The following is a 27,847-nucleotide window of genomic DNA, read 5'->3' on the forward strand; positions in this document are numbered from 1 at the left end:
CGAAGCCTGTTTAGCGTCCACTGAGTCAGCCATACTTGTCAGCACAGTTCCCTTTAGCGGTATCAAGAAAATACAAATCGCGCGGAGGAAAAGTGACCCCTTACGATGAAAGAGCTGTTGGGCTAAGCTAAAATTAGAAACTCACATCCTATCGCTTCCACCGATGGCACGGCTAGTGTCCGGGGTATCAACGCCAGCGCCAGAGCCACGCTCAAGCATCTTGCGGCGGGAGCTGGGCACAGCACCAGGCTTAGACGTAGTGACGGCAGCAGCAGCAGTCATACGGGAAGCCCGAGCCTTGTCCTCATCCTCGGGGTTTGCCTGGCCGGCGGCCTGGGCAATGGCCTGGGCGTTCTTCTGGTACTTGTACACGGTCCAGTCGAAGACGTAGTCATACTGGAAGCCCTCGCGAACAAAGAGATCGCGGAAGATCTTGCGCAGGTAGCTGTAGTCAGGCTTGTCGTCGAAACGCAGGGATCGAGTGTAGTTGAGGTAGATGGCGAACTCGTTGGGGAATCCACGGCAGAGAACCTCGGTAGGAGTAGTCATCTTCTTCTCCATGATGCGGTCGTACTTCTGCTTCTTGGTGGCAGCCTTGAGACCCTGCCAAGGGAGAGAGCCTCGGCAGAAGTACAGCATGACATAGCCGAGCGACTCCATGTCGTCACGGCGAGACTGCTCAACACCAAGATGGGTGTTGATGGAGGCATAACGGGCCGTGCCGGTCAAGTTCTTGTTCTCTCTGTACGGAATGTGGAAGTGAGTCTTGGGATCGCGGTACTTCTTGGCAAGACCAAAGTCGATCACGTTGACCTGGTTGCCACGCTTGCCAATGCCCATGAGGAAGTTGTCTGGCTTGATATCTCGGTGGATGAATGACTTGGCATGGATGTACTCGATGCGGGAGATGAGCTGGTCGGCAAGCAGGAGGACCGTCTTCAGGGAAAATTTGCGGTTACAAAAGTTGAAGAGATCTTCCAAACTGGGACCGAGGAGGTCGAGAACCATGGCATTGTAGTCACACTCAGTTCCGAACCAGCGGACGAAGGGAATTCCAACGCCGCCAGCAAGGGACTTGTACACACGAGCCTCATACTCAAGCTGAGGGTGCTTGGCCTTTACAGACTCGAGCTTAATGGCAATCTCCTCTCCAGAGATGATGTTGGTTCCAAGGTAGATGTCGCCAAAAGAACCAGAGCCGATCTTTCGGCCAATCCGGTATTTATTACCGACGCGAAGGTCCTAAGCAACGCGAAGACAGGTTAGCAAATGATTGATGAGAAAAGCAAGTATGATGCTGATGAAATTGATTGCTCCACAGATGGAGCCATCTCTCAAAACTCTCCCCCAAAGGGCATATTAGAGTAGAGCAGCGGTGAGTTCATTCGGCACTGCCGATAGGTGCAGTGGCCAGCCGTTCGGACGCTGAGGCCGATGCACCCAGTTTGGAAGCGTATCGCGAGAAAGAAGAAAAAAAATCAGAAGGAGGATTTGATGCTTACCATGGTCGTCATGTTGACTGTATTAACTGTATGCTTCGTTCCTCAAGGGAAGGAAGCAGGCTCGTCGATCTATGTTGGGTATCGGAATCGGTAAAGCTGCAAATCCTGAGACGTTTTTAATATCGGCCACCATCAAATAATCGCCGTACAAATAAAGCGAGGGTGAAGAGTAGCGACGAAGGATGCAAAATGCAAATGTAGAACAGGAAAAAAAAAAATAAGAGATGGAGGGAGGAAGATCAAAGAGGCTGTGATGAAATGGTTTGACAAAGGGAGTGGGCCTAGGGGCCTGCTGAAGGGCGGTGGCTAGATCCGCCACCAGCAAAATCCGGTGCTAGGCCGAATCATGCATGACAAGAGCCTGACGAGAGCAAACGTTTGCTCCAGGATAGGAGGTAGAACCACGCCATCAGGGCTGCATATGCCGCAGAGGGAGAAATCAATGCAAAACAGGGGAGAAGGGCAAAGATGGGCACGAAGTAACCGAGATGGAAACTCCAAGAGGCCAACTAACCTGCAGAGGAGAATTTGGAAGAGCAGCCGACGGGGAGGGCGCCAAATTCGATATGTCGGTGACGAGGTAGCGGGTGCGTGGCAACGAAGGCAGGCCTGAGCGAAAAAGAAAAAAAGAAAACAAAAAAATTATTGCAGATCGAAGGTGCTGCAGCGGGGCGTGTCGATGAGTCGAGTCGAAAAGGCGGCGATGCTCGAAAGAAAAAGTGCCGAACGAAGCGATGCTCTCGTCGGGGCGAAGGTTGTCAGGGAGAGAGAATGAAGGGAAGAGGGAAAAAAGCGGAGGGAGAGGATGGAATGGATAGAAGAAGGGGGGGAGCTGAGATTTGGAAGGGCGCCTGAGCCTGAGCCTGAGCCTGTGCGCGGGCAAGTGCTGTGGCGCGCGCGCTGCTGTGGGCGCTGTAACTGGGCGCTTGGCGCTGAGCTGCAGTGGGTAGTGGGCAGAGCAGTGAACGAGTAGCAATTCAGGCCGCTGGTGACTGGCCAGGCGGGGGAGGCATCGGGTGCTACCGAACAGGCCCTTGCAAATCAAATTGCTTGGGCAATGCAACGCGGCGGCGGATTGTCCACAAATAGACAAAAATACATATAGCATTGACTGGCCGCCGGAGGATTGCTGCTGCTGGTTCTGCGCTGGTCCGTTGCTGATGGCCAAAGGATGCGAGTGCAGGTGCAGGTGCAGGTAGATGCGCGGTATTCCCAAAGTACCGCAACGGAGCATCGCTCTCAGCCACAGCGTCAAAGAGCGCCGACGCTGCTCGATGCGTCCACGCGAGGGAACAACGCGGTGACCTGCCAAGTACATCCATCCATCGCACCACAGCCAGCGATCCAATGCTTACAGTGCCTGTGCTGCCTCTCTCGCCTGCTACGGAGGACCAGGTTGCTGAATCGTGCCCAACTTCCTACTACGAAGTACTTGCCTGATTCACAACCGTCCGAGCGCACCAACCCTCTCTTCGATTATTATTTTTTATTTTTGGTTTCCAAACCCTGAAGCATTTTTCTCTCAGATATCCATTTTCATCCTTCCAGCAACCTCACATAAGAAAATTGGGTCAAGATGCAAGTCACGTATCGGGTTGATTTCGTGTTCCAACCAGTGCTCGTCGTTTAAGCCCCTCTCCCCGTCGTTGCAGCCTGGTGAAGCCCAGTTCAACCCAAGTGTGGAGCTCAGCGGTCGCTTAGGTGCCTTTGCTATGCCTCCGAGCCGCCTCGGGGGGGAGACGCCAAAATGGAAGTGAAACGGAGAAAAGGCACAAAAGGAAGAGTTATCCAACCAGAGGCTCGAGTCCATCACCGCTCATACGATGGTGGGAAATACAGCTGAGGCTCGGTGAAGCATGGCGGCGCTAAAATTGATTGTCCTGGAGGCAATATTGAAACAAAAAAGCAAGCACGGAGAAACAAAGCATACAAGAGTCTGCGAGAGGCACCTTCAGCCGCATTCACTGGCTGCCATTGCCAGGGTTGGCGAGCCACAAGGACAGGGGAGTGGCTCACCGAGATGCCTCATTTACCGCCCTGCATATGATCACTGGGTAACAGCCAGCCAGACGTGCAGCGCTGACGTGCGCTGGCGATGAACTGGCAAATATGCCTCGAAATGTGGCAAGCCCTTGGGGGTTTATCGTCTGTCCTTCTGCATCCTCATCTCGGGATACGAGAATCCCGAGAGGGCTCGCGAGTGGGCTGGCTTTGCATTCGTGCATGATGCGGCCATGATTTTGCCGCCTCAGACATCAGTCTCCTCACGGAGAAACATGACTACCATTATATTGCGCAGTACAAGAGCTCATGGTTTCTTGCAACGCCGCTGGCCATGGTTGAATTTTGGCTACAGGCCAAAGCTCCAAGCTCAAGTTGAAGCCCAAGCTCTCTCTGACTTGGCGCGTGCTCACGCCTGGATTGGTAGCGAGAGAAGCTCAGAGCATGTGCTCGTTATTTGGACGGCAAGCGAGAGTGCAAAGCAAAACCCCAAAGGAAAATGCTTGCATCTGCAAGTCGGACAGCCTCACCAAGTCGCCTGCAAACCCCTCAAAACGCCACCCATGCGCTCTCACCTGACCACCTTTGGCATGCGAAGCCAGATCGGCACCAGTTGACCAAATTCCTGGGGTAGACGGAATCCCGAGCGCCCACGGCTCAACAGTTTTTTACTGTATTCCCTTTTGCTGCGCCCTTTGTAACACTATAACACTACCCGGGTCGGTGACACCGACCGGTAGTCTGCGCCTCTAGGAGGGAGAAGGGGAAAATGTCCATGTCAAGTGTAAGAAAGAAACCCAGAAGGGGGAATATGGTACGAGTACTCGTACTGATGATCATGTACATTTCCGCCTTTTCAACTCGCTAATTCCGGCCAACAAATGCAGCGTTTCCCGAGTTGTACGAAGCGAAGTAGGCCAGTATCCAGACCGGACCAGCTGACTGATGGACATGCACAATGCATGCGACAGGACTCGTGTGTCGTTTTAAGCGCTCAGCTCAATCGACAAAAAAGACCCGAGAGCACAGGGTTATCGCCTTGGGCGCCTCTGCATTAGTATTAGACTACTAGTTAGTATCCAGACAGACACTTGGAATAAGTGAGGTGTGATGTGATGGCGTAGAGATAAAAGTCTCCGCGGGAGCGTATCTGGTCATTGAATCCCTTGTACAGTCGTACCGGGTTTCTCGCCTCGATTCACCACAAATGTCTCGGAAGCCCTTGTCCGTCGTGTGTTTTTTTTCGTATTATCAAGAAATCGGTCAACAGAGCAGCAGTGTAGCCCCTTTTTCCATTTCACGTCGATCTATTTCTCGCTGTTGGACTTGATTTACTGCCCTCGGCCTCTTGTCTGGTGCAGTACCCAGCTGGTATACGCAGCTACACCACCTAAACTTGTACAGCATGAGGAGCAAAACCGGCGCCAAAATTAATTGAAGACTCCGCCTTTCGTGTCTGCGTAGCTGCGCACAATGTCGGGCCGCCAGCAGCTATTTCTTAGTCGCCGGACGGCTCTGTGCGCAGCCCAAAATAGATTGTGCCCCACATTGATCACATCAGCCTCCAAAACGTCTTTTGCAGCATTTCTTCACTATCATGAGCGCAGTATTATCGCGGTACTTCAATAATATAGCAAATACTGCAACTACAGACCTTGTATCTACGATGTTACTGTATAGTATTGTAGTAGTAGTTATACAGACTATAGACGTGCAGACTTGATTTGATGCAGACGCAGCTCGCAACTCGGGACATTACAACCGCGCCATTAGAGAGGCCGTCAACCAGTGCGGTCGCACAGCATCAAAGTAATCTCGGCCGACCAGCTGCTCATTCCCAACAAGAGAAGGAGAAGCGAAATAAATGAAAATAGCGAGAGCGAGACACAGAGAGAAATGTACCCCCTCATTATGACTCTTCTCCTCATCACTCGCAGCGTGCAGCGATATTTGACGTATCAAAAACGTGCTCCGCCTGAAAAGGCTATCGGGAAAAAACCAACTTTTATCTCCTCCGCCTCCGTATGTCCTGTCCGTAAAATCTCTCACTTTACTCATATTATAATACAAAGAAGTCGGATGTTGTTTTTTCCTTTTTCACTTTATTTCCGATTTTTTGCGGGTTATTTTCGTCGACGGTCCGCCTTCGGAGAGCCACAACGATAATGTAAAGGAGGGGGAGGCGACAGCTATTACACGACTACTACGTACGTTGACAAAGTGTGTCTTTTGATGATTTAACGAATAAACTTACATTGTTTAAAACGGGCGTAGAGAAATTAAGCTCAGGTACTCTCTCTCTCTACTACATGTGAGAGAGTCAATCTTGACGTCATATTGAAGTACATATAATCGTGTTTATTCCAATGTCTCGTGTAAGACGCAGAAAACGCAGAGTCTAGTTTTTGAACAGCGGTTGATGACATCTCTTGATACCAAAATATGGTCACATTGTGCTGCTCATACCAAAAGCTTCTCAAGATGAATACTCTCGAAAACAACAAAGTTCAATGCCCAGAGGCTATGAGGTTTATATTTCAACAAATATATTTGCTGTAAAACTAAGATATATGGAGCCGTGTCCTGCCAAATAATTATGCTAAAAAAACAACCTTCTCTCTCGCCCTCATAATCGACATGATAATACTTCCATCAATTCAAAAAAGATATTCGCCAGATATGCAACATCTATATGATAAATATATAATGGTTTAAAAATTTCAAAACTCCTAAGTAGGACGAGGAGGCTGAGGTGGTGGCTTGTTAGATGGCCCCAGCACCGCATCAAGCTTATTCTCCAACCCTTTGCCCGTCTTGTCTATCCACTTCAACGCCGACGAGCTGCTAAATAGCCTGCCACTGCTCATTCCTCCGGATGACCGCCGAGGACCCTGGCCCGGGACCGCAGGCGGCGGGCTAAACACTCTCTGTGGCGGCGGCGGATATGACACGACGTTTTGAGAGTTGAATCCCAGAAACAGCTGAGGCTGCGTTGTTGCTGGGCGCGGCGGCAGAGGAGGAGACGCATACTGAGCCTGCGGCACGTTTGGAGACGAGGGGGTATTGCCATTAGCCGCCGCATAGGTAGGCTGGGTTGGATATTGGTGTTGGTGGGGGGCTATTGCTGGTCCGTATGGTGCATTATATCCCGAATGATGCGTAGCAGGGGGAGGCTGCGTGCCTGGTCTTGGAGCACCGGCATACCCATAAGTTGGCGACGGCTGCGGCTGCGGATATTGTTGATAAGCACCTACCGCCGCCTGCTGGAAGTCCGGCCGCGGTGGCTGAGGAGGCGGATTCACGGTTGAAGATGCATAGGTAGGCTGCGGGATCTCATAGCCTGAAGTCGGTGGTGGAGGCGTATAGTGCTGAGCAGGAGGGTAAGACGCCGGGCTTGGGGGAGCTTGTGATGCCACTGGAGGCGTGGGACTCGGGGCAGAATACAGATTTTGCGGCGGTCCCTGGTTGATGGGCTGGAATTGAAAGGAGGCCATCTGTGGACTGGGAACGGACGAGGTCGGCGCTGAATGGGGCGGTCCGTATGTCAGTTGGCCTGGGATAGGGCTTGAGTTTGGAGGATAGCCCATTGCAGGACTTGGATGTGAAGGGCTTGGTGATGGATGAGGGTAGCCTATCACAGGACTTGCATGTGAAGGACTCGGCGATGGGTGAGGGTAGCCTGCGATAGAACCTGGATGTGAAGGGCTTGGCGATGGTTGATACGGAGTGCCCACCGGTGCTGGATGCGGAGGCACTGGAGGTTGAGAGTTGTGATATGGAGTTGGAGCGGCCACGGATGGATGTTCTGCTACGGCTACCACTGGAACGGGCGCCTGGATAGGGGTAGCAGCAGCCATGGGAAGAGGAGGTGGAAGAGGAGGAGGAACATCTGCTGCTGGCGGCGGAGGCTGATTTTGCTGATGGTGCTGATGTTGCGGCGCCACTCCAACTAAGGGTGTCTCTGCCGAACCAGATGAATCTGCTGCCGGATGCGGGTGCTGATCCTGTTGTTGTCGCTGCTGATGTTGCTGTTCCTGAGCGAGATCCGGAGATGCAGATACCACCGCGTTCATCGATTGCGAAGGTGTCCCCTGTGGAGCAGCTGGAGGAGCAGCTGGAGGAGGAACGGCTTGCGGAGTAACAGCGTGATGAGGAGGGCCATGAGGAGGAACGGCCCCTACGACCGGAGGCCCATGAGACTGAGGCGGCGGCGGCGGCGGCGGCGACGACGCAGGCTGCAGAGGCTGTGGAGGCACCGGGGGAGTTGAAGCCGCCGGCGCATCATCCACATGTCCGGCGGGACGATATGGCCGATACGGCAATGCCGTCGTCGCATCGCCCTGGGGACCGGCAGACGGCCTCTGGTGCTTTACGTTAAGCGGCGCAACCGGCGCGACGTCTTCTGCCGGGGGACTGTACGGTATGAATGCCGGCGCGGCGCCGGCGGGCGGGACCTGCTTCCTCGACACCCGGAGAGGCGCGACATAAAACGATGACGGCGGCGAAGAAGACTCGTTCGCCGCCGCAGGAGTAGGAGCAGGAGCAGGAGGGTGAGAGGCGCTATGTCCGGCCGGTACGCCGTGACTACTGAGACGTAGCGGCCGCGGTGCTGCAGTGACATCTTCGATCTTGGCATCTGCATTTCCAGATTCTTCAGCCCTGATTCCTAGTCCCCCAACACCAGGTCCAACCGCCGTTGCTCCAACCGTCACGGAAGTCTTGGGCCCGTCCTCTTCACCCGGCGACATAGGTCCAAAATACGCCCACGGATTCGCCAGCGGCTGCTGCTGCTCCTCACTCTTTGCGGGCTTCTTCTGCTCCTCCACGTCGACCCGCGACTCCGTCCTGACGTCCTGGTCCAAATAGAAAGGCCACGGGTTCGCCTGCACCACGTCTCCATCCTGCGCCTGCACCGGCTTTCTCCCCGGCTCGCTCTCTGCCTTGGACACCACCGAGTCGCCAGGCATCTCGAAGATTTCGCCGTCGAGGTGGGACCGAGGCGAGTTGTCGAGCTCGACGGCGCCGCGATACTGAGGGTGCGCCATGGCTGAAGAGGGAATGCGAATGCGCAGTTTTGTTTATTTGTTTTCTCCCCTTCCCTCTTGATCTTCCTCAACGTCGCCCGCGTTTATCGTTTGTTGCTGCTGTGTCTATGAATGTACGTCGTAATTCGTCGTCGCTTTCGCTGTTGTTGCGCAGATTGGGTGGGCTCGTCGCAATCGCAATCGCAACCCGAGGAGCTGAAACTGACACAATCACGCGGACGCCACCGCTGCCATGAACAGTTGACCGGTAAGTTATTGCCTCTTCCCCCCTATATTCCAGCTTCTCGTAGAGCGAATGACAGAAATAAACAAAGAAACAAAAGTAGGAAAAGTAGAAAAGAAAACAAAAAAAAACCAAGGCTCGTCGTTGCAATAGACTCGGGATGTCGTTGGTGTACCAAGTACAAACAAAAGGCAAGCAGTCAAAAGGCACGAAACGAGCCACAGCCGCGCAAAAGCGGGCCAAAAAAGCCACATAGCCACGTTTAAACACGTAAGGCAGCGCAAAGCAGCTTCGTACCGGCAAAGTACTGCTACTCGTACTCCTCGCCAGCCCTGCGGCCGTTGGGCTAGTCCCCCAAGAGAGTTAATAATGCCGGCACTCAAAACACCAGCTTGAACCCTGGCCTTGTTACTGTGGGTTATGAACTAGACTGCTTGGGCACGTTTTTTCTGCTGAACCTCGTCGATTCTTTTTTTTTTTGGGGACCGCCGAGACACACAACGACAAGGCACGGGCAAACTAGTGCTGGCATGCGAGATCTGCGCAAGGGGGGAGCCGCAGGGAATCGCCATGTGTCGGCTGGAACCCACTTTGTGTCTTTGCCTCACTCGTTTTTGCAACGCCCGGGAACCAAACATGGGCCCTGCTTGCTGCAAGAGTCAGTGTGTACATGGCATTACATGTACATTACATGGTGAGTCCCCGGAGCCCCCTTGCATTACCTCCAGAATGTATGTACGAGTACTGTACATTCTACTCTGTACACCACAGCGGCAGTACCAGCAAGGTTTCCTCATTGGACAAGAGGTCCATCAAATCTGCGAATCACATCATCACATCACAACTCGATTCAAACTTTGTTGACGATAGAGGATACTAGGTAGAATGACAGTTCCACCTGTCAGCAGAGGAAGAACCCACTCTCTTTCAACTTTATATATATGCCCAGACGCTAGATAAGACCTCTTCTCACCCCGGTAGAAGCAGACGTAAATGAGAAATGACAACATGTAGTCAATAAATATCAATTTCATGCTTGGACGTTAAATCATATTTCCTTTACCCCTCAGCACACATACATATCCTCAGACAACCGGATCATCATTATATTCTCTTGAACCTCCCCCAAGAAACAAAAAAAAAAACCCGCTTGCAAAGCCGCCAATTAGTTCCATATTCCAACAGAGCACGTAACTCGCTCGCCCGAGATGTTTCCGCTCCAAAGCCGTACCATACAAACAGGGGGGACATTTCCATCAAACAATGCCATGCCAACTAGCAAAGACCACCGTATTCATTATAATCCCAACATTCTTGAACACAATCCAACCAAGGAATACGAGATTGGCTGCCATACTCACGCATATCGAATAGCTACAAAATGAAAAAGGTACAAAACGTAGAGTCAAACGAAGTCGTCATGACAAGCATCGCTTGAAAAGCTTTAGTCGTCGTTCTTCGCCCCACGCTTCATTCGGCCGGCCCATCGCCGTTTCCCGGGCCTTGTCTCGAAATGAGGTGCAACAGCGTGAACGTCAGCCATGTTGCTCTCAATAGCCGCACGAGTCTTGTTTCGGTAGCAGTCAACTAAATAGTTCGGTCAGCCTTCGGTCTCTCATACACACAAATCCGCATGGGTGCTGCGGATAGTGGGTTAAGAAATAAAAAACTTACGGGCTCGCTGAAGGAACACAGTCCTTCCAGAAAACACTCGGCTTTGCAGCCAAGCCATACGGTAGCCGAGATCATTCAGTCGCACCTCCTTGGTGCGGCCTGACTTCCTCAATCTTGGGATAGTTGCCTCTCCCTCTTGGCCCTCAGCCATGGTAACCTTGACCACTTCTCCCCTCAGCTTCTCGGCGCCACGACGCGAGGCCTCGCGGCCTTCAGTCTCTTGTGTGCCGTCATCGGAATAGTCATCAACGAAGAACCGCGAGCCCGTAGCACTAGGAGGCGGGCTCTGCATTTCACGGGGGAAGTAGCTTCGGGGGAATACACTCGCTCCCTTGCGGAAGCTGTCCGGGATCTCGTTAGTATCAACGCCGTCGAGCGTGACACGTACCCGAAGGCGTGATCCCCGAACGTTGTCTTCGACGAGGATGAACTTGCGCCTCTTGGCCTCAGGGATGTCGGGAAACAGACCATCCCCAGAATCGTCAACGCGACTGTGGCTCCTCGCCGGTATGGGCCCGTTGGTCCGGGGAGCCATATGAGACATCGACCCGCCTTGAGGGCCGACAGGGTATGAGCCCGGGCCCGCGTATCCCGCAAAGACGTGAGCCTGTCTCACATCATCACTGCCGACGGGGGGCATCTGAGCTGTTGGCGCCTGGTGATGGTGGTGGTGGTCCTCGTAAGAGTTATTCCCTTCGCCTCAACAAACGCGTTAGCTTTTTACTCTCCATAATTACTACTCGGTGAGCAAACGCGAATGACAAGTGACAAGGAGAAAAGATCAAATACTAGAAAGGACAAAGAAAGCACACGAAACCGTCTTCAAACTTTATATAGCAAAGACGCAAAAAGCAAACGGGATCAAGCAAAAGAACTGTGAAAACGAGAGCGAGAGAGGGATAAGAGTGTTTAGATGCGTAATTGAATGAACCCCTAATTAGCCATAGCAGTAACTGCCAGCGGGAGGAAGGGGGGGATAACTTTTTATAGCCTTAAGGCGTATTTGAACTCATCTAAGAGTCGCGCGAAAACCAGCAGCAAAGCAGACAACTTGACAGCAGCGGCAGCCGATGCGACTTTTATGGTAATATACAGGAGTGTGCCAACCGAGGGACCGACTATCGACCTCTTGCCATTAAGGCATGCTGTATAAGATAGGTAATATGATGCGCGGTAAGACAAGTGATGCCGGCCCATTGCTATTTAACAAAAAGACGTCAAGAACACAAAAAATTGTTACAGAACCCCAATCCCTAAAGAGTCATAGAGAGCCGAAGAGGGAGATAAAAAGGAAAATTGTAAGGAAAAAGATAATAGAAAAACCAGTAAAAAAAGCAAAAGGGGCCGATAAAGCAAGAAAGGAGGCCCCCCTTCAAACAAGAGTGTAAAGTGCTTTTTGCAGAGGGTTAAAAATGAGTTGGTATCATTAAATCAACACAACGTTTTGACGGCGTAAAAACTGTCTAGTGAGGTTTGCAAGGCAAAAAGTGATGCAAATACAGCAGATGCGACAGCAAGTAAATCACATCTGGTGAAACATACCGACTTCTTCTCCACCCGGTGCGCCGTCAGGGTGGCCCCCGGCATGGTGATGGTGCATAGGCTGCCCCATGCTGCCTATCGTTGGCTTGCCCATGTTGGGTGCATGAGCTGTGGGCATGGGTTGGGGAGCGGCAGAGAGACTTCCTGGTCCACCGGGGCCCGACATGTGGGCGCCGGGGTGCGGAGCGCCCTGGACCTGCTGCTGCTGCTTGCGGCTGTTCATCTTGGCCATACGGCGGACTCTTCGGCTTCGGAGCCGGGGATCTTGGTTGCTGTTGCGCCAGCTGTCCACGGCGCGCTGGATCAGACCTCGCTTGCCCCGCAGGGGGATGTTGAGCTGCGCCAGGGCCCAGCCGACTCTGTTGCAGTCAGTCTCGTAGATGAGACGGTTTCCGCGGTACTGGTCCTTGGGGCAGCACGCTCTGGGATAGACACAGTTCTCCTGCTTGAACTCGGGGGACAGCTCGTCAATGTTGACCGACTCGACGTCGCAGCGGATCGTGTACTCCATCTTGACCCGGTCTCGCGAGTACTCAAAGGCGATCCACTGGACACCGTTGCCGTCCTGCCTTACGACAAGAGGCGTCGTCGCGGGGATAGGGCCGGGGGCAGCATTGGGATTGACCGCGGGAGTCGGGTTTGAGGGACTCTGAAGCTGCGGCGGGCCTTGTTGATGGTGGGGTTGCGCCATGGGAGAAGGCTGCGGCTGCTGTTTCTGCAGCTGCAGGGGAACTTGGGGCTCAATCTTGGGCCGCGGGCTGCCCGTCATGCCAGCCTGCGCATGCTGTGCGTGCTGCGCCGCGTGAGGCGGCATCTGGTTCTGCGGTGCCGCATGCGACATCATCATGTTGGGCTGCGATGCCATTGACTGCTGGTGATGATGGGGGTGCTGCGCGTAGGGAGAGGGTGCCGCCTGATGGGGCATTGACTGGTATTGGGGCTGCTGGTAGTACATGGACTGCTGCAAATGCTGAGACGGCGGCTGGCCGTACAAACTTCGGTGCTGGTCATGCTGCGACGGTGACGCTACTGATGCGGGAGAGTTTGACTGTGGTGTATGATATGACATTGGAGGGTAGGGAGGTCTAGGCATTTGGGCGGCGGCCATCATGTCGGAGGTATCTAGAAAGCAAAAACCTGCGTTAGCAAAACCTGGGTCGCCGATGGAATCGCGCGTGCGTGCGTGCCGTTTGCTGCGGCGCAAGACGACTTACCGGCGGACGTGTATCCGCTCGTGGCACCTGGTGTGCTGTACGGACTCGGGTGGTTGTAGTAGTTCAGGGCCTCGGGCGTGCTGGTAGCCTGGTTGCTGGCCTGGTACGCCTGTGGAAGAGTGTGTTGCGACGAGTATGCGCCCTGGTGATGCTGCGGCGGCTGGTGTTGCGGGTGCTGCTGGTGATGCTGGTGAACAATGCTTGGAGGGCGCGAGTGCTGGAGCTGCTGTGAAGGCGGGTGACCTTGTTGCTGGTGGTGGGCTTGATGCTGCATATGGAGAAGACGCATCAGTAAAACTTCAACGTCGAATAACTCATTAAGCTGGTAGAGAAAAACATGTCGAGATAGGACGCGTTTGATGTTTTATCTGCCCCCTTGACAGACTGATGGCCCAGCACGTCTTGGTGGGGTGGGCCATCCCCTGGCGACTGACCGGGATGACACGGGTGAGGCGTGCTAGGCCTGAAAGGACAACGCCGGTAGAAGCAATCTTGGTCTCGCGTACTGGAGGGCAGGGCTTTGGGGTAGAGGCAACGTGGGGACGTCGTACCGCCTAGCTCCAGATGATGAATTGGGACGCCAGCGAGGGATGAGCGGGAGACCGGGGGGGGATGGCTTGCGAAGAAGGGGAGAAGGAAAAAGTGGCAGGGCGGTTTCTTGCGCCGTCGCAGGCACAGAGAGGACAAGCCAGGGGGAAGAGCAGGACAAGGAAGGGGTGGTGGTTGAAGAAGAGCAGGGGGATCCAGCAAGCGTTTGGAACCAAGGACTGACGTGGTATGCAAAGTACAGACAGATGCTTACCGCCGTACCGTACAGAACGGTATGGTCGAAAGATGCTATCGTATGTACGCTTCCTTGAAACGAGACGACTTTCTATGGGGAATTGTAGCGCAGAAAACAACGCAAACGAAGGGCAAACGCGCTCGGCAAGAAGAGAGGCTCGGCTTCCTCTCCTCCGAGAAATTGTCAAGCGGGCTTTTTAATAAGAAAAAAGCTCGAGGAAACGCGCAGAGGATTGAGAAAAAAAAAAGCGAAAAAAAAAAAAAAAAAAGGGCCTAGGTGACCCAAGTCCCATATACTTTTTGGGTCTGCTAGCAGGGGGGGAGGGGGTGTCGGACGGGGGAGGCAGCTTGAGAGCGACGGGGAGCAGGGATAGGCCAGGACCGGGGCAGACCAGCGCATGGGAGACGCGACAGGGGCGCAGAGGTTTTGATTAAACGGCCAATAACGGGCCTGTGAGGTTGAGCCAGGGGCGACACGACCAGGACCAGCTGCCCAATCAGGCATTGGCCAGCCGGGCCTAGCCAGTCGACAAGGATTGCGCCGGGATTGCCATCACCATGTTCCGTCTCGTTAGCCCACAGGCGGTGTGTGTGGGTGGGCGAGACAAGTCGACAGCATGTACCGGTACCAAGGACAAGCAGAATCTCTCAACGGCACTAGCTCGACGAGCGACAATGCGAACAAGGAGCCAGCATCGCCATCCATAAGCCGGCAAGTCAGGCTGGACTCAGTGCCGTGTGAGTGAAGTAGGTACAAGCAACTGTACAGCGCAGTTAAGCGCAGGTAGGTGCAGTACCGTACACACGGCGAGTTGTACTCAATCTCGTACAGGAGAGCATGGGAGCACCTGGGCAAGACAGTGGCCAAGACAGAGACTGATGATAGACCAGATGAAGGTTCCCCGGTTTCGGCTACCGGCGCGGCGGGCACCGAACCCCCGACAACTCATTCTGTGCCCCATTCATCCTTGTCTTTTGTTCTTCTTTGCGTCTTGCACCACCATAGCAGAGATAAAAATGACTTGTACCTCTTTGCCAGTAACAAGCTCCAAGAGTGCTTCTCGTCCATCAGCAGTGGCATGGCATGGCATTGGCATGGCGCGGCGGCACGCCACTCCGGGCAGCTGAATCAGCCTTGGGACGAGACAGGCTTTGTGAGAGATGTGGTGCCTGTGGCCCCCCACTCAGAGCTTGACGATTGGGTGGTATTGGACCCGTGGATTCCAACTGTGTTGCCATCTGAGTGCTGCTCAATCTCCACTGATCTTGGGCAGAGGTCCTCGTCCTCGTAGCCTTGCCCAGGTCTGTCCAGCGTACCAGGTACTGTGTTCCGTACTCGTACCAGCATGCTTGTGCTTGTGCCTGTAAGCGCGGCTCAGACTGATGCCAGCAGCCAACGTGATGCCATGTACCTGTACTCGTACCAGTACCGGGCGGCCCCTTGCCCTTGACACAACTTTGCTCAAAATAAAGATTGTGGAGTGCTGTGCAATTCGGTACAACCACGCCAAAGAGCTCCAAGGGCCTCCAATCACTTGAGGACGCCGGTTGATTCTGGCGACGTAATGAGGAGAGCAGTTGGCCGCAGCCTTCATTACTTCTCGACCACTAGGCCATGTCTCTCCCAATGGCAACAGTCAATCAGACCCAGGGCTCTTCTCGCCTAAGGTAGCTTTATTGCTCCAACACCGCTGACTGACACTGCGGAGCAACCAGACTGGTACTGGTACCATTCGGCCCACTCGACCCTGTCGTAGGTGGCGCGCCCTGGCCGCTGGTGAAACAGGAGCTGCTTTCCCATGCCCACTCAGTGAGTCCCGGCGTGGTTAACCTTGCGACATGGCACGCTAGCGACCTTCATGGCCACAGATCATACCAGGTTTGAATGATGGAGAGTCTTTATACAGATAGCTTGCTGACACCGCTTGGTGCTGTGGTTCTGGATTTGAAATTTGTAGGACGAAGGAGAAGTATTGAATATGAAGAAAAAGGGGTGTAGAAAGGCCAAGAGAGAATAGAATGCTTACCAGTTCATTGGTATGATCTTGAAAGTATGCTCGGGTTTGGCTGAGGGTCGCCATGATGGCAGAATCGGAAAAAATAAGTCAAAGGCTTGGAGATACTAAGCAGTGTCAAATCAGTGAAGCCCGGTATGAGTTTAGAAGAGTAATTAAAAAAAAAAACATCAAGGTTCTGGTTTGAAAATTTTGGACGGTAGACAAGGTTGCTTACCTCGTTTGAGTGTTATTTTAGTAGCTGGCTCTCCAAGACTAGGTTTAGGATGAAGCCGCAAGCCAGGTCATCCAAGTGAGGAATTAGGGATAGGCGATTATATCTGGCCTTTTTGGGGTTCGCTGATTCAGACGATCAGCCGCCATTTCTCTCTCTTTGCTCTTTTTTTTTTCTTTTCTTTTTTAGGATACGCGGGACAAACGCGTCCGAACATGCCCAGTGCCGACGGCGATATGCCTGGAATAAGGGGATGGAGATGTTCCGGGGAAACGAGAAGTGTGATTTATGCAGAGAGAAGAGAGTAATCAATCCAGTCATGACATAATGGAATCATGGTAAGGAAGTTCCAGGAGGAAATGGCATCGAATTCGAACAATGAGTGTAGGTAGCACAGAATATATAAAGCAGTACTCACTTCGAAGACCAGATATTTTCGGTATCCGACTTGGGCCAGCTGCAAGGACCAATGTGCCGAGTTGTCGCTTCTTGAAAGAGTGCGTTTGTCTGGAGGAATTGCTTGAACTGAAGCAGTATCTTGTACAATGACAGACCAGATACTGGATGCAAAGCCACACGCAGTCGCAGTTGGCTTGTGATATCTCGACCGCCCAACGTTGAACTGTGGCGGCACGGTTGCGTCGTGGCAAATGGTTACTTCGACTACTCGTACCTAAGAGGCAAGCCTCCTGCAGGCGTCTCGCTCAGGTGCTAGGTTCAGCGGTAGGTGCTACTCGAGTTGTTACATTAGTTCATGCAAGTCCAAGGATATTGCGGCATCCCATCAGCGACGCTCGTGGCAATGCGTACAAACCAGAGCAAAGAAGAATCAGCGGCAACCGGATCACTGCGGCACAGGTACTCGTACAAGAGGACTGGGCCGGTCTCGCAAATGTCTCGATGGAAAAGATGCAATGTGATTCAACATGGAACACGTAGAGTAAATAAGCAAATGAAGAATGATGGAGGGGGAAAAGGCAAAACCAGGATACGCTCAATCACAAAAGAAATTCGAGGCGATCATCCTATGCACACGACATCGCTCGAAGAGGGTAAGGAGATGACAGGACAGGAATAATCTAGCGGTGCTAACTGCCTGCAGCAAGAAGGTACGAGTACTGGTACAGGTACCTTCTCTGGCGGGCCGGAGTACAGGTACCTGGTCCGGGCAAAATACCTCCCGTCGTCTTTGCTCCTCAGCGCTGTACTCGTACCGCGCAGGCTTGGTGCTGGCCCCTTTTACCCTGGGAGGCGGGCGATTCCGAGGCATCGGCACTCACGCTTCGGCTTAAAGACCTGAACAGGGGTGCTCTCCAAAGCATTGGTGATGCTAGCAGCAGTATCGTACATGTACTAAAAGGAACAGTGGTATATCGATCGGCTTGGGTGTATGCTAAGAACGGATAGAGCTCACCAGCTACTCCGTAGTCACGTAGCATTTGCTCTTTTTCTCTCGAAAGTTCAGGACAAACGCTGCCTGTAGCCTGGCGATGCTGCCTCCCCAATACCAACAGTCCTGCTAAGAATGATGTTTGGAGACACTCAGGTATGAGGAAGTTCCTTGTGCCATTGCTTGTACCAATCTTGCGTTCTCCAAAGGCCAAGCGCACAAAACGTCGTAGTAGCATTCTAATCTGGCTAGGTCGTTTCTTTTGGACATGATGGTGGAGAGCAAGGGTGGAACGGTCCAGGAAGAAAGACCTGCCAAATGGTTAGTTGACTTGGTCAGCACTAAAGCCCTGGTCAAGGTGCGGCAAGATGCTTGCAAGTCAAAACTGCGACTGTCCGATTTTGGCAGCGTCTGCTCCGTACAGACGATTAAAGATACAGGTACCTGGAGGCTGGTCCATGTGTCGCGCAGTGGCGATGCCATATCAATAACAGCACTTGAACATGTAGTGGTGGCAGTACGAGTAGTATCATTGTGCTCAAGTCGGTTGAGAGGCGTCACGCTGAGCAATGCCCAAGCCGCATATCCCGGCGTAGCTATCCAGGAATAGAAACTGCTCTACGAAAGTCTTCACCACGCCACTCTAGGCAGATTGACCGTGGGGCCTCCCTTCGTGGGACATAGCAGCCAAGTAGTGTAGAATAGACAAGTCCTACACAAGTAGGCAGCGATATTGATTTGTATGGAGAGGTACATGCTGCTTTTCGGATACGGCGCGTGGGAGGTGGCGTGGAGTCGTCGACCTCTCGTCTCCAACTTCCATTGGCCTGGGACATGTCAAAGCCTGTTTGCGTGAGGAATATCTGCGCAACATTTGTAATTGACCTCGTGCCGATGCGTGTCGATATTGAGCCCGGCTTGGCGTCTTGAGTAGATGATTGCCTGTTTCTCCTTAGCTTTATGATTTCATCTTCTGCCCTTGGTGGCAGTGGGAGCCACCTCTGCAATGCTGACTGCTGCTTTGTTGCAAGCGGCTTACAATACGCATGTTGCACAGGCGTAATGAGCTGAGGACATTGTTAATGCGAATTGGTATTTTATTGGTATCCAGTCGCAAAGACCTTTGCAGGTGCACCGCCCAAAGGGTAATGGCAGCGGTAATGCTAATACTCTACGCCCTCTCTCAGGTGATTGTGATCCTGATGTTTGGTACCTATGTTTCGAACAAAGTGCTTGTCGAGAGCAGCATCACGGCTTGGTAAACCGTTTGCCAATCGAGCATGTCCACTCTTGTCAATTTCCGTTTCTGTCGTGGCTGCGGAGAACCTCTCGCAGTTTAGTCGCGGTTCGGTCCCTCTCAGAATACCCACATTGTACAAAACGGGCCGGACCAGCCGCCTGGACTAAAGATTTTTTGTCTGCGTGCATGGGATGAGCAAACAAAGCGCAAGCGGCAATACCGACTCTTCTCTATAGGTCATTCCGTACCTTGCGTCGTCAAGTTCACGATAGTGTACTATGGAGGTTAGTCGACGGAAGTCCAAGATGGTTGCCGCATTTCTTGCTTAGCCCGATGCGCGTCTGCCGTTGGGGGGGAGAGGCCTCCTCTTTCGTCCCTACTTCTTTTCCTCTTTGTTTGTCTGGTTCTCTTCAGCGAAGAACATTGGATCGACGTTTGAGCTAGCAAATCAATGCGGTGGCACTGACGCCGCCGTAGGGGCGAGGCAAGTAAACAATTTTTGTTGGTTATTAATAGTAGTTCGTGTCCGAAACACTGCACCGGCTGGGCGTGTGTGGCGTTTTCCCAAGTAAAAGGGCGGGCGGGTGCCAAGACTTGAACGAGGAAATTGTGGTGTTCCACAAGGTTCATAGTTTCTCATGCTTAGCAGAGCTCTCATGATGAAGTGGCACGAGATGAGGGGCCCGGACTCACTTCTGCCGCCTCAATTCGGCGCAGATGCGGAGGACAACAACCCTCTCGTAGCCGCATACATCCAACTAGTGCCGCTGCTACCTGCCTTAGTACGTCCAAATGCCACTAAGGCAAAATGACACATTTTTAATTTCCTTTTGAATCGTCCGCAGTAGACACAGAATAAGGCGGTAAAAAATTTTCCTTTGCCCACTTGTGCGAGATATCCTCGACAATACGGAGTAGACCCGAATACCTAAACGTAACGTGTTACGCCAGGGCTTTGCTGTATCCGCCGGCGACGAGCGGCCGTGGTGTTCTTTGACTCGCAGAAAGACGGCTTTCCCGGCTGCAGGGTGAGGAGGCTGCTGCACGTGGAAACATGGAATGCCACTAAGATCAATGGGCCTAGACACCGTTGGCGCCGCCCAGGATCATTGACAGGCACTCAACCCTCTCCAGATGCGCATGCCTGTTCGCACCAGACTTCGTGAGATCGTCTAAGATCCATCCAGCCTTCTTCCTTCGTTGCGCATCTCATCTGTGGTAGCAGCGGCATATCACTTTCCGATGCGGCAACGAGGGGTCATAAGTGGATAGCCTGTCCGGATTCCTAATACCAGTCAATGGCCGCACAACAGCATGTCTCTATGATGACGGAGTATACCTTTTCGTACACTGCATTGGGCGGAGCGGTCAGATGGGGAGAAGCCGGGACAATCTCCCTCAGACTCCGGTTTGTCCCCGGCGGAATTCGCAGCGACGTCCACGCTCTTCTCTGATCTTGCAGCTTGTCCCTCTGGCGGCTTGCCCGTGCACGGGGGGCGTCATCAATCGCAAAAGCCGCTTGCTACCGAATTGGTCCGCTAAGGGCCGACGCGCTTAATGCTCAAGCTCCATGGATTATGCTCGTTCAAGGAGGTCCTTGAGTCGACAAATCTCGGGGTATAAGCGTATGCTTCTCGGAGCTCGACTCCGTCGTCATCCCCCATGGCACGGACATCTTTAGAGTTGTCGACACAGGACGGTGCAATACGCGTGCTCGCTGCAGGGATTCGAAGCGGCCAGAGACTGGCGGATATGCGGCCGAACGGCAGACCGGGATGGACAGAGTCCAGCCATTTGGTCGATGGAGAGGGAAATCCTTGCTCGTCCCTTGTGGAATCTCAAGCTCGGCTTGCCGGGGGGCTCCTGGTCACTGCTGCCTCTCCTAGCGCGGAGAAGATACGAGGGTCCTCTCTGCCCCTTCCCATGCTGTCTGTCGCATGGCCCCCAGTACAGTACACACGGCGCAGTATTTGGTACTTTGCATCTCTCTTCCCGCAGCGCTTTGATCAAAGTTCAAGGTACTCCGCATCCTGCGTAGGCTGCATGTATTTTTTTCTTTGAGGGTCCAAGAGAAGGATCTTGGGCACGCTTCTAGAAACTCGAGATCTCTCTTCATCAAAGACCCTGGATATCCTAGGCGAGAATACCACTACCACCTGCTAATGGAGAATTAGTAGTAGGCAAGGTAGAATCAATCCATTGGTAGTGGTACATCAGTACCAACCTGTGAAACCATGGCTCATTCATCTCAACATCTCACGCCGTGGCGATCCGCGCTTCGTGGTTAAAGCGACGCTCCGAACCCAGAAAATATGTCAGCGCCAAGACTGCGGTTGAAACGGCGACTTTGCTTCCTCAGACGGCGTTACCAGTGTACGAGTACTCGTTAACCTCGCCATAGCCGTTAATCTCATCGAGTCCTTACTGCAGAGGGAATGGGCACTTCAGATGCCAGTGCAGTATTACGATGTACTCGTACTCTGGCAAGTACCCTTTCAAGTCGTTGATGCAACTACACGTACGACGTCGGTGAAATCATACTGACAATGTCCGGAGATGCCGACTGCAGGCATGTCATTCGCACAACTAAAACAGGAAATAACTATTGCTCGAGGCCGCCTTCGGTGTTAAGGGGCAATGTCTTGACACGTTCAGCGACTGATATTCCATTGATTGACTCTTCTTCAGGCTGAATATTCCACTAGCCATCATTGGAGATGCATGTCCTTTTGCAGGTGGAGAGATACTGGCCAGCCGATTCGCAAGTTTCGGCCAAATGACCGTTTTGGTTGCGGCTCAGTCGCGGCGCTACTGTTGTTTTTGCAGCCGGCAATCGTCGATTTCAATTCATCCGGTGCGAGATCTTTTTATGAGGGGTGAGATAATCCAGCTCTGACGCGATATCCAGCTGCGATGGTAGGTCAACTAAAGAATAGGGGCCAATGATACTATCTCTTGCGAGGGCGTGGATGAGTAACCGTCTATACTTATCTGGACTCGACCTGTTGAGTAAGGGTTAGCGGTGAGATCTTAGTTCCTGTAACGTTTAACTCCTCTGCAAAGAGCAAAGCGTCTGGTTGACGGACTTTTACAATGCACGGAGAAAGATGATGGCGACGATGGTGACCTCGATGGAAGCCAAATAGAACATGCTTACTGCCAATCAATAACGCCGGCATATTCTTGTGCAGGCCCGCAGGCAACCATGTCATCGGCTGCTCTCAATGGCGGTAAGCGCCATGTCGACGTCCTTGCGCGAGGCTGGAGCACAAGCAGTGGCCATCCTAGAACGGCAGATGCTGCTCATCGACGCCGCTTCGGTCGCCCCTGGCTTGGCCCAGTGAAGATAGGCGGTTGGTGCGGAGTACTGAAGGGAATACTGATGGGCCATTTCATTCCATCTATCCCTACCGCGCGGCTTGTGTAGAAGCAGGCTCCAAGGATCTCAACCGCGGTACGGGGAGCGGGCTATGGGATCTCCCCGGCGAATCTGTCTGCGCTCACCCGAAGTCCAATGTGTCGTGGCTCTCGCTGCAGCATTTCGTGCCTCCATAAACCACAAGTATGGCGACACAGGCAGTAAATACGATAGACGAATAGGTAGTGTGTCCAGCGCAGACAATTTCCTTCACCAGCAACATGGTCAGTGACTTGGTACCTTGGTAACGTAACCTCGAAAATACTCATGTCATGCCACTTTTTCATCCCCTTTCCCCTCTCTCCACGAGATATCTGTACCGGGTAAGTCTGCCCTCTGGATCACTGCTCTTCAACACCACATGATTCAGCGTGCCATTCCGGCTCCACACATCGCGAGTTGTACATACTGATGCTGTGTTGGTTGATACGTGTACTCGTACTGCTCGCCTGTAGACACGCAAAGATACAGGTACATGCGAGTACTTGGTGCACCTATTAACGCCTGTTCGCTAAGGCAGGGAGGAGACAAGAAGGGTGCGAGCAGGGATCTTCGGCCGCTGTGGGTGTGCTTCGGTAGAAGATTCGTGGCGACATGGTTTCCGGCAAGGGCTTTCCGGCCCCACGGAAGAGACCAGTCCGCCGGGCCATCTGAACGTGGCTTTGTTCTCTTAGGCTTGCACTTGTTTAGTTGAGACAATAGGCGCCCAGTAGCTCTTTGGGAGGTCACATCAGGACACTCGAATTGTGACAAGCGCTTATTCTTCGACATCTTTTTTTTGGTGGAATGATTGACAAAGTTAGTGTTTGAGCGCTGCCTCTCTAGGACTCGAGCAGTCTGAGGTTGCGAGGTTAGCACTTGTTTAGAGGTTAGTACAAGTATTGCCATTAGCAGGTCACCGGAGCGCCGATTGCTCTACCTACAGGTACATGTGCGTAGGTACACGTATGTAAGACGCTTCATGCATGCTGCACCGTTTACCGCTCATTGTAAGTATCGTCAAGTCGCCGACCATGTGCTGCTCCATCCAGAGTCTCAAAAGTTCTCTGGAATTGCGCCGAATTGCTTGGCATTGACCTGTGCGAATAATCGAGGCACTACCAGTATTGCTAACTTCGAGCTACCTTTTCCGTGGATGAGCAGTTGGCAGAATGGTTGTGAGAATTTGCTGATTGCAGTCTCTTGATTTATATGGCTGCGGCGTTACCATTTCTATACTAAGGTACCTAGTATCTAAGGTAGGTGCTACTACGTATGTTGTCGCGGCAGTTCACGTCAACGATAACTCGAGGGCACCTACCTAGAGCAAGGAACCGGAGATCCAAGTACCTATAAAAAGGATATAGATTCCTTATCTTGCCTCTTCTCCAAGTACATAAAGAGTACCAGAGTCCGGACAACTACCAGTTGCTTGGATAATCGGGAGGTTGGAGATACCTAGACAGTACTGGGTACTAGCTAGTACACTTGGTCGCCGACAGAAGAAGGTACCACTAGCATCAAGGCAAGAGGTAGATACTTGACGTGGCGTGTGATACCTGTAACATGGCAAGAGCCTTCGAGGCAATGAGCAACCTTGAAGAGTTACGTACGTTCGATTATTCGCACCTCGCGCTTCTACTCGTAGAGGTAGGTACGGGAGTGCGGCATGCAGTATATCCGAGCGTTATTGCGTTTGCTCTAAGCTTAGTGGGCTCAAATTTTAAACACGAGAAACCTTTAACATGGCGCTACACCACAATAGCTGACATTTCATCTCACGTCTCGAGCTACTCCACCACGCGATGCCCGATCTTGCCAGGTCTGACGGAGCAGATGTCCCTGGCAGTTTCAACCTTCGATTGGCGGATAATCACGGCGATGCGGGTTTTCCAATACGGCGTAGCATCCGGCCATCGCGTACGAGTATGAGTTGGTGCCAGTAGCTCAACGAGACGGGTGCGCGACTCGAAAGTTGACACATGCGTTGTGGACGATTCGAAATTGCTGATAGCTGCTGTACTTGTATGAGACACAGCCCTGAGTGAGTGGCTAGAGGCATTGCCTGGAGATGTTGCGTCTACTCAGCCCCGGTGATTCATACTGACGATTCACAGGCACAACACAATGCAACATACCTCTTTGAAGAGGGCGCTGTTAGAATCAATGGCTCTTGTATGCCTCTAGTGTACAGGTAAGTGCTCGTACAGACAGGCCTGTGCGGAACTGGTACTCCGTACGAGTACAGAGCAAGTCTTCACCGTTTTGTCGCCTAGCCATAATTCTACTAGGCAGGACGGTTTGCATGCCCATCCTCCGTACAATCCTCCGTACAATCCTCCGTATCAAGTGCCGACTTCTTGGCCAAGCAGAGAGTGGCTTTGATAATGGCTAATAAGAGCTATCACAAGTAGTGGATACGCTGAGGCATGGATGCAGATTGGCCGATCGCCGTTGTTGAGATGTAACATGATGTCGGTCAAGGAAACTCAGCATTACCAAAGCAACAACAGTCGTCACAAGACCGGAGGCTCTTTCATCGTGTTGCAGAAACGGCCCCCAAAAAAGAAACAGCCCCATCCCGCAAGTTCGCCGTCTGCACGGCTTATTGTGGTCACCCCCCTCCCCCCCCCCTTTCTCTCTTCTTCGTCTCGTCTTCAGTGCATGACAGTGCATGAGTACTACTGGTACATGCGCATGTACCAGTACTCTGCCAGGTACTTCCATATCTACACGCGAGAATTGTCGCAGCAGCGCTACCTGGCTCGCGAGTCTCATCCTGCTTTGGATGCTACTGAATCTATTAGCTGCATGCGGGAGATGGGAGCTAGGAGGACTTTCCGGCTCTCCGGTCACTGCCTGCAGGAGGGGACAGGCCTTCTCATTCGAAGCCATGTACACGATTAAACAGGCAAGCGTTGCAGGCTGATTGAACGCCGTACTCACACCAGGTACATTGTTCCAACGGTTGGAACCAGTCATCATCTTGCGCCAGGTAATAGCTACCGGTCTCGCTGGTGTTTTCCCGCTTCCATCTGCCACGCGCTTCATGTCATCCAAAAGCGTTACCTCGCATATGGCGGTCAGACGCTCTTCACTGTCTCCCAGCACTTGTTGCATGGATATTCCTCTGACCACATAAGCAGCTTTCTTTGGCTCTGCCGAGGTCTCGTGGAGTCGGGCATCATGCCAAGATTCGCCGTGCGTTGCCCTCGCTTGCCATTCCTCTCCAACATCGGAGCATTCTCCAAATGGCACTGTTATTCTGTACCATGTGGTTCGTGCTTGCAGATGATGTTGCTTGGCTTGGGCGGATTCAAGCCGAGATGGGAGGTCAATATGCATACCCATGTATATGCTCCTCCAAGCATGCTACTGAAGCGATTGGTCGTGGGGGTGCCTAACTCAAAGCTTCCGGATATTTCCATGTACGATACTCGGTGTTTAACGGCAGGTCAAGCAAGTGAAGCAAGCAGAATGAACTGGTTCCTTCTTGCGGGACTGTAGTTTTACATTGGGCTGGCTCTCAATTTGGGGCATCCCAGCAACAGATCCGCGCAGAGAACTGGCCGTTCTCAGTTCCAAGCCAGCCCAACCCCTAGAACGCATTTGCGATGCATGGCATCCAGGCACTAATATCGTCGTCCACCTGCAGCCGTTGGCTAGGCACGGTTCGTGTCCTTAGGTCGAGAGTAAAATATGCATACAGGTACGGGCACTGCGGAGTATTACTTCTAGTACTCCGTAGGCGGCGTTGATTCACCACCTGCGTTATATGACAGATCACTCTGGCTACTACGAGTGCTTACCTGGTATTTACAGATGCTAAACTTGGTAGATAGGTACCGGTACACTTGGGCTCTACAACTGCCAAATGTGACAGTGGCCTGACACGTCCCCGCCTCAGCTCCGCGTCTTCCCTGGCTCTGAGCCTCAAGGTAGCGGTGAGCCGGTGAGCTTCGAGAAAGATATTGCATACGGAGTGGCACTGCATACACATGTGAGTTGGCATATCTGGCAATGCACATGATTCGCGGCTGCAGTGTTGTGGCAGTTTTCCCCAAGCGGCTGTACTTGTATACGAGTATGTGCTGGGCACATCAATCTCCCAGCAGTATCACTCGCTGACCTTGAAGGGGGGTATCTGTTACCTCATAAGTATACGTCGTATCTACAAAGAACACTTTGCTCTATGACAATTGAGCCATAGGTGTATCGGCGACTGGCAAGTACCAATAGGCTTCGTACAGCAACTCTGCTCTATACTTTTCACTGTGAGTACACATATACACACCCCATCCTCGCTCTCCTAGTCCATGCTACAACCCTGAGATTTTGATGGAGTTAAACCCGCTATGCCAGGCACACGAGCTTCTTGTCAAAATCACTTTCAGTAAATCCAAGAAGAAAGTTGGAGAAGCACTCCGTACCATATGGGGCCAGGTACTGTATCGGTAAGTACCAAGGGAGCTTGTTGGAGGACGAAGTGGGTAAGAGATCTCCCAACTCTGCCCCCCAGGACCAACCCCTATCCAATATATCTGCCCTAAAACGAGCAGGGTAACAGCGGGGGTCGCTGCAATACCACCACCAGCAACTTTCTACGTGCATGGAGCCTTTCCCAGTCATCTTTCTGAGAAGTCTGCATCCCCTGCCAGACAGCAAGCGGCCCGGACGCATTGGCCTACACCCTCTGCAGCACGCCCACTGCACCCGTCAAGAGGCATCCCTTCTTGCATCCGAAACTCCCTGCTAATCTTCGTGGGGAGGTAAGACGGCCAGCACGGCTGCAGCCGCGTGTATGTCATCGTGACCAGGGCACCATTCGTCACGGTACAGTGGAGAGAGAAGCGTGCACTCTCGCCGCAACGAGTTAGCCTGTTGCTGCTGGCGCGAGTTGTGCCTTTGAGGACTAACGGAGACTTGACGCTTCTCACCTCGGAATCAGCTTCGCTCCGTTACCGACGGTCAGCATGCCCTGTTGTCCGCCACGACTGACGATCCGATGGCATATGACAAGTTCCAAAACAGGAGTCTTGAAGGGCAGCTACGCCTTATCAAAGGGCACGAAGTAGTATTGTTGCTATTTCGCCGAGTAGAGCAATACGGAGTGGGCATTCATATTTTCACCCACTTTTTCAACTTCTCCTTTCTTCGTCCAATTTTCTACAGTACGAGTACTTACTTATTCTTTCCTCTCTTTTAGCGGCGTTCGATAGCTCCAAGACTAATCATACGTCCTGACATGTTATTATTATGCATGGGCACCGCAACGGCCCGCCGATCCCCGTTACTCATGTCAAGTACGAGTACATATGACATTAGCAATGTAAAAACCTTTTGGTGCTATCAAGTGGCTTACGCTAGGTACCAGCTACCCACCGCCCATCAATATCAACTTTCAAAACGTCTTCATCTGCCCCCTCCTGTGAAAAGAACGCGTCCCACCATATCAACTAAAGCAGGCCCCGCGTCAACCTGGCACATGGCTCATTGGTCCGGTTCTTTCTTGCACGGTGAGATGGTGATGAAGGGGGTGGGGGCTACTATACCCGGCCGTCATTGGGGAAATTTGATATGGCAGTATAAGGGCACAAGAGAAGAAAA

The 27,847-nt window shown here is 52.6% G+C and overlaps 8 protein-coding genes across 8 annotated transcripts; 2 read left to right on the forward strand and 6 right to left on the reverse strand.

Annotated features, from left to right (window-relative positions):
• Positions 1 to 141: 141 nt before the first annotated feature.
• Positions 142 to 1,514, reverse strand: M431DRAFT_484529 (hypothetical protein; the record flags this gene model as incomplete). Its single annotated transcript, XM_024916204.1, has 2 exons — positions 142 to 1,242; positions 1,503 to 1,514. The coding sequence occupies 2 exons, from the start codon at positions 1,512 to 1,514 to the stop codon at positions 142 to 144; spliced, it is 1,113 nt and encodes a 370-aa protein (XP_024771212.1).
• An 86-nt stretch (positions 1,515 to 1,600) lies between these two features.
• On the reverse strand, positions 1,601 to 2,922 carry M431DRAFT_220069 (hypothetical protein). Its single transcript, XM_024913559.1, has one exon. The coding sequence runs from the start codon at positions 2,818 to 2,820 to the stop codon at positions 1,942 to 1,944; it is 879 nt and encodes a 292-aa protein (XP_024771213.1). The 5' UTR covers positions 2,821 to 2,922; the 3' UTR covers positions 1,601 to 1,941.
• Positions 2,923 to 6,057: 3,135 nt separating this feature from the next.
• On the reverse strand, positions 6,058 to 8,937 carry M431DRAFT_510686 (hypothetical protein). The gene has a single exon (XM_024919525.1). It carries the CDS (start codon positions 8,546 to 8,548, stop codon positions 6,233 to 6,235), a length of 2,316 nt encoding a protein of 771 aa, XP_024771214.1. The 5' UTR covers positions 8,549 to 8,937; the 3' UTR covers positions 6,058 to 6,232.
• Positions 8,938 to 10,215: 1,278 nt separating this feature from the next.
• M431DRAFT_497812 (hypothetical protein) lies at positions 10,216 to 13,490 on the reverse strand (the record flags this gene model as incomplete). Its single annotated transcript, XM_024917639.1, has 4 exons — positions 10,216 to 10,358; positions 10,446 to 11,144; positions 11,988 to 13,109; positions 13,202 to 13,490. The coding sequence occupies 4 exons, from the start codon at positions 13,488 to 13,490 to the stop codon at positions 10,216 to 10,218; spliced, it is 2,253 nt and encodes a 750-aa protein (XP_024771215.1).
• A 3,890-nt stretch (positions 13,491 to 17,380) lies between these two features.
• Positions 17,381 to 18,651, reverse strand: M431DRAFT_533010 (hypothetical protein; the record flags this gene model as incomplete). Its single annotated transcript, XM_024920881.1, has 3 exons — positions 17,381 to 18,199; positions 18,358 to 18,616; positions 18,643 to 18,651. The coding sequence occupies 3 exons, from the start codon at positions 18,649 to 18,651 to the stop codon at positions 17,733 to 17,735; spliced, it is 735 nt and encodes a 244-aa protein (XP_024771216.1). The 3' UTR covers positions 17,381 to 17,732.
• A 1,750-nt stretch (positions 18,652 to 20,401) lies between these two features.
• M431DRAFT_220524 (hypothetical protein) lies at positions 20,402 to 21,415 on the forward strand. Its single transcript, XM_024913567.1, has 3 exons — positions 20,402 to 20,861; positions 21,018 to 21,326; positions 21,413 to 21,415. Exons 1-2 carry the CDS (start codon positions 20,506 to 20,508, stop codon positions 21,178 to 21,180), a joined length of 519 nt encoding a protein of 172 aa, XP_024771217.1. The 5' UTR covers positions 20,402 to 20,505; the 3' UTR covers positions 21,181 to 21,326; positions 21,413 to 21,415.
• Positions 21,416 to 22,048: 633 nt separating this feature from the next.
• On the forward strand, positions 22,049 to 22,398 carry M431DRAFT_7909 (hypothetical protein; the record flags this gene model as incomplete). The annotated part of the gene is made up of 2 exons (XM_024922777.1): positions 22,049 to 22,196; positions 22,271 to 22,398. The coding sequence occupies 2 exons, from the start codon at positions 22,049 to 22,051 to the stop codon at positions 22,396 to 22,398; spliced, it is 276 nt and encodes a 91-aa protein (XP_024771218.1).
• Positions 22,399 to 24,921: 2,523 nt separating this feature from the next.
• Positions 24,922 to 25,591, reverse strand: M431DRAFT_484535 (hypothetical protein; the record flags this gene model as incomplete). The annotated part of the gene is made up of 2 exons (XM_024916205.1): positions 24,922 to 24,969; positions 25,001 to 25,591. 2 exons carry the CDS (start codon positions 25,589 to 25,591, stop codon positions 24,922 to 24,924), a joined length of 639 nt encoding a protein of 212 aa, XP_024771219.1.
• Between the last annotated feature and the right edge of the window lie 2,256 nt (positions 25,592 to 27,847).

Source organism: Trichoderma harzianum (genome assembly GCF_003025095.1).
Source record: "Trichoderma harzianum CBS 226.95 unplaced genomic scaffold M431scaffold_11, whole genome shotgun sequence".
Classification (NCBI taxonomy): Eukaryota; Fungi; Ascomycota; class Sordariomycetes; order Hypocreales; family Hypocreaceae; genus Trichoderma; species Trichoderma harzianum.